At 44.5% G+C, this 3,481-nt stretch overlaps 1 protein-coding gene across 1 annotated transcript; it reads right to left on the bottom strand.

The window, feature by feature from the left end:
- Positions 1-214: 214 nt before the first annotated feature.
- On the bottom strand, positions 215-826 carry LOC147555748 (uncharacterized). Its single transcript, XM_086658524.1, has one exon. The coding sequence runs from the start codon at positions 824-826 to the stop codon at positions 215-217; it is 612 nt and encodes a 203-aa protein (XP_086514650.1).
- Positions 827-3,481: the final 2,655 nt, after the last annotated feature.

Genomic DNA, 3,481 nt, shown 5'->3' with positions numbered 1-3,481 from the left:
TCCTTAATTTGAGGGACCTAGATTCATCATAATTTCGAGCAAGACATCTCGTTGGACTCGTGTCGCCGAGCTCTTGAATTTAGACCCAAATTTTGTCCAAATCCGTTTTTGTATGAATGAGTTATTACCAAACTAGTTTGGTATGAGTACCATTAACTCTAAACCCAGATTTTGAGTTTTTTTTTTTTGTTGAAAGGAAACCAAGACGAAGGAATTACAAATTAAGATCCCATTTCATATTGTCCATAGAGTGCCACGTCCTGCTGACCTTGTGTTTCCTACCCCACTTTGCTAGAACGTCTGCCAGGATATTCGATTTCCTCGGGCCAAACTGAAACTGTATTTGCTCGAAATGGTTTAGGCGAGCCCTGATCTGTTCTATGTTGTGTATTGACTGCCAGTTTATGGCGGTACTTCCGTCCTTGATATTCATGATCAAATTGTTGTTGTCGCTTTCAATAATGATGTGGTTAAGATGAAGTTCCTCCGCCCATATAACCGCGTTCAGGATAGCTACACTTTCACATTCTTCCGCTGTCTGTCCCCTGATGCTGTCTGCTCTTGCCATCATGAATTCGCCGTTTGCATCGTGGATAATATTTCCAATTCCTGCTGGGACTGTGTAAGTTTTGAAAGAGGCATCAACATTAATTTTTAGAAAAGGAGGTGGAGGTGGCAGCCACTGTGGCTTGACTGCGTTACTTTTAGCACTCTTATGCTCTGGTAGGTTTGTAGCATAATCTTGAATTTGCCGAATAAGCTGCATAGGCTTGATATCGTTCTTTCCGAAACACTTTTCGCATCTAGCTTTCCAAATAAACCACATGATTTTTGCGAGATGCTCCGTCATAGTGTCATCCAGAGTGGACCAATTCGTGATCCACTCAGTCACCGAGCCAATGCCGTCAGTTCTTATGTTGTAATGGAACCAAATGGCCCGTGCAAAATTGCACTGAAGAAGTACATGGGTTGTGGTTTCCCGTTCTTCGCAGAATGCGCAACCGTAATTGTTGCCTATGAAATTCCCTATTTTGTCTTTTACCGGGAGACTGTTGGTGCAGCACTTCCAGAGAAAAAGTTTGATTCTGGGTATAGTTCTAATGTTCCAAATGAAAGCCCATTCCATTGTTTCGGGAATCCGTGTACCATTTCGCAAATACCTGTACATAGATTTTATAGTGAAATGACCAGATGTAGTGAGAGTCCAAACCAGTTTATCTTCCGCTGACGGATGAAGGTTTATGCTAAGAATTGCATTACGTGTTTCATCATCAAAGTATCTTTGGAGTAGATCCGTCTTCCAAGTGTTATTATCAATCAGTTGGTCCACCGTGGTCAGCGGGCAGTTATTGTGGTTAAGTAGGGGCGGCGCCTGATTAGGAATCCAAAAGTCCTGCCATATGTTTATTTTGTTGCCTTTGTTTACATCCTAGAATATAAGAGTCGAGAGTTTGCCAAGAGGTTCTGCCAAGGATTTCCAGACCCAAGAATGATTCTGTTTTGGAGATATTGGTTTTGCCGATTTTGGAAAATATTTGGCTTTTAGGAGCTGTGCCCAGGGCGCTTGAGGGGATTTGAGAAGGCGCCAACCCAGTTTGCATAAGAAAGCTTCATTGTCAAGAGCAGGCATTCGGAGCCCTAAACCTCCGAATTTACGAGGACTACAAATTGCTGCCCAGTTGATTGTATGGATGGTTTTTGTTTTTCCCCACCAGAATGACCGTTGAATGGTCTCTATGCGTTTGCTGATGCCTTTGGGAATGGCAAAGCATTGCATCTGATATCGGGGAACCGCCGCGGTAATAGACGAGATGACTACTGTGCGGCCTGCTTGAGATAGGAGGTTTGTTTGCCACTTGGACAGTTTATTCTGAATTTGAGCCAACAACGGCTCAAAAGTCTGTTGTTTCTTGGCCCCTATGAACAGCTGAGTGCCCAGATACTTGTCTAAGTTTGAAGCTTGGTGCACTTTGAGGGATTTGGTAATGATACGTTTGAATTTGGGGTGGGTGTTTTTAGAGAAAAAGATAGTAGATTTGTTGTAGTTGATGACTTGACCCGATTCCGACCCAAAAACTGATAGAATGTTGATGAGGTTGGTGATGTTGTCTAGGGTATTCCTACCAAAAATGATGCAGTCGTCAGCAAACAGCAGGTGATTGATTGTGAATGTGGACTTCGGGGTGGTGAAACCGAGAAATTTGTGAGGCGCGTCCGGGGAGTCAAGCAGACGACTCAGGCCTTCCATGGCTAAGGCGAACAGGAAGGGCGAGAGAGGGTCTCCTTGCCGTAAGCCTCTGGTCACATTAAAAGACGGGCCAGGTCTGCCATTAATAAGAACCGCCATCGAAGAAGAAGAAATACAGGCATGAATCATGCGGATCCACATAGTGTCGTACCCCAGGTTAACCATTATGTCCTCCAGATAGTGCCATTCCACTCGATCGAAAGCTTTAGACATATCCAATTTTAATCCAAAGAATCCTTTCGATCCGCGTTTATTCTTGAATGAGTGGGTTATTTCCTGACTAATGATTATGTTGTCCGTGATTTGTCGCCCCGGGACATAAGCAGCCTGAAAGGGGGAGATGATGTCCGGGAGGGTGGTTTTCAGGCGGTTAGCTAGGATCTTGGTGATGATTTTATATGTTGTGTTGAGAAGGCTGATGGGTCTGAAGTCGGCTGTGGATTGGGGTGCTTTGGTTTTGGGGATGAGACAAATATGAGTATGGTTAGTGGAGGGTGGGAGAGTGGCGGTGAGGAAAAAGGTTTTGATCATCTGGAGGACGTCTGTCTTTACTGTCTCCCAATTGGTTTGGTAGAAGAAGGGGGGGAAACCATCCGGCCCAGGGGCTGCCTCGGGTTTCAGGGAGAAAGTGGATGCTCAGATTTCCTCCTCGTTAGGTGCCTGAATGAGGTAGGTGTTTTGCGAGACGGAGATCTGGATGGTGAATAGGGATTTGATGATGCTAGTGGGGGTAGGGGGTGAGGTGGTGGAGATGTTTTTAATGTTGGAAGTGAAGAGATTGGAAATTTCCGGGATATCCGAGCACCACGAGTTGTCTTCTCTTTTAATGGAAGATATGTGATTTTTCCGATTTCTGGTGATTGCTTTGGCATGGAAGAATTTGGTGTTTCTATCGCCCAGCTGGATGTGTGCCACTCTGGATTTTTCTTTCCAGATGCTCTCCTGAAGGTTATAGGCCTCTTCCAGCTGAGATGTGAATTGATGGAAGAACTCTGAGTTAGTCGAAGACTGAAGGAGGGTAGTAAGTTGTTTGATTTTTGTCTCAATGTGCCCAAAGACGTTTTTATTCCATTGAGATAGTTTGATGGCAAGAAGGTTGAGCTTTTGTTGAATCAAGTAGTTGTTCGGGTTCCAGTTTTCAAGGATGAAATTTTGACAGGTTGGATGGGACATCCAAGTTCTAAGGAATTTGAAGGGTTTGGCACTCAGATGTGATGGGGGATGGGTGGAGAG

Source organism: Eschscholzia californica, unplaced genomic scaffold (assembly GCF_041429995.1).
Source record: "Eschscholzia californica isolate CP2 unplaced genomic scaffold, dmEscCali1.0.p SCAF_2, whole genome shotgun sequence".
Classification (NCBI taxonomy): domain Eukaryota; kingdom Viridiplantae; phylum Streptophyta; class Magnoliopsida; order Ranunculales; family Papaveraceae; genus Eschscholzia; species Eschscholzia californica.
The sequence above is the reverse complement of the archived record's forward strand: the minus strand, read 5'-3'. Positions and strand labels throughout refer to the sequence as shown.

Coding starts and splice junctions, on each gene's coding strand:
- LOC147555748 (XM_086658524.1), bottom strand. CDS start 826: ATGTGGTTTATTTGGAAAGCTAGATGCGAAAAGTGTTTCGGAAAGAAC.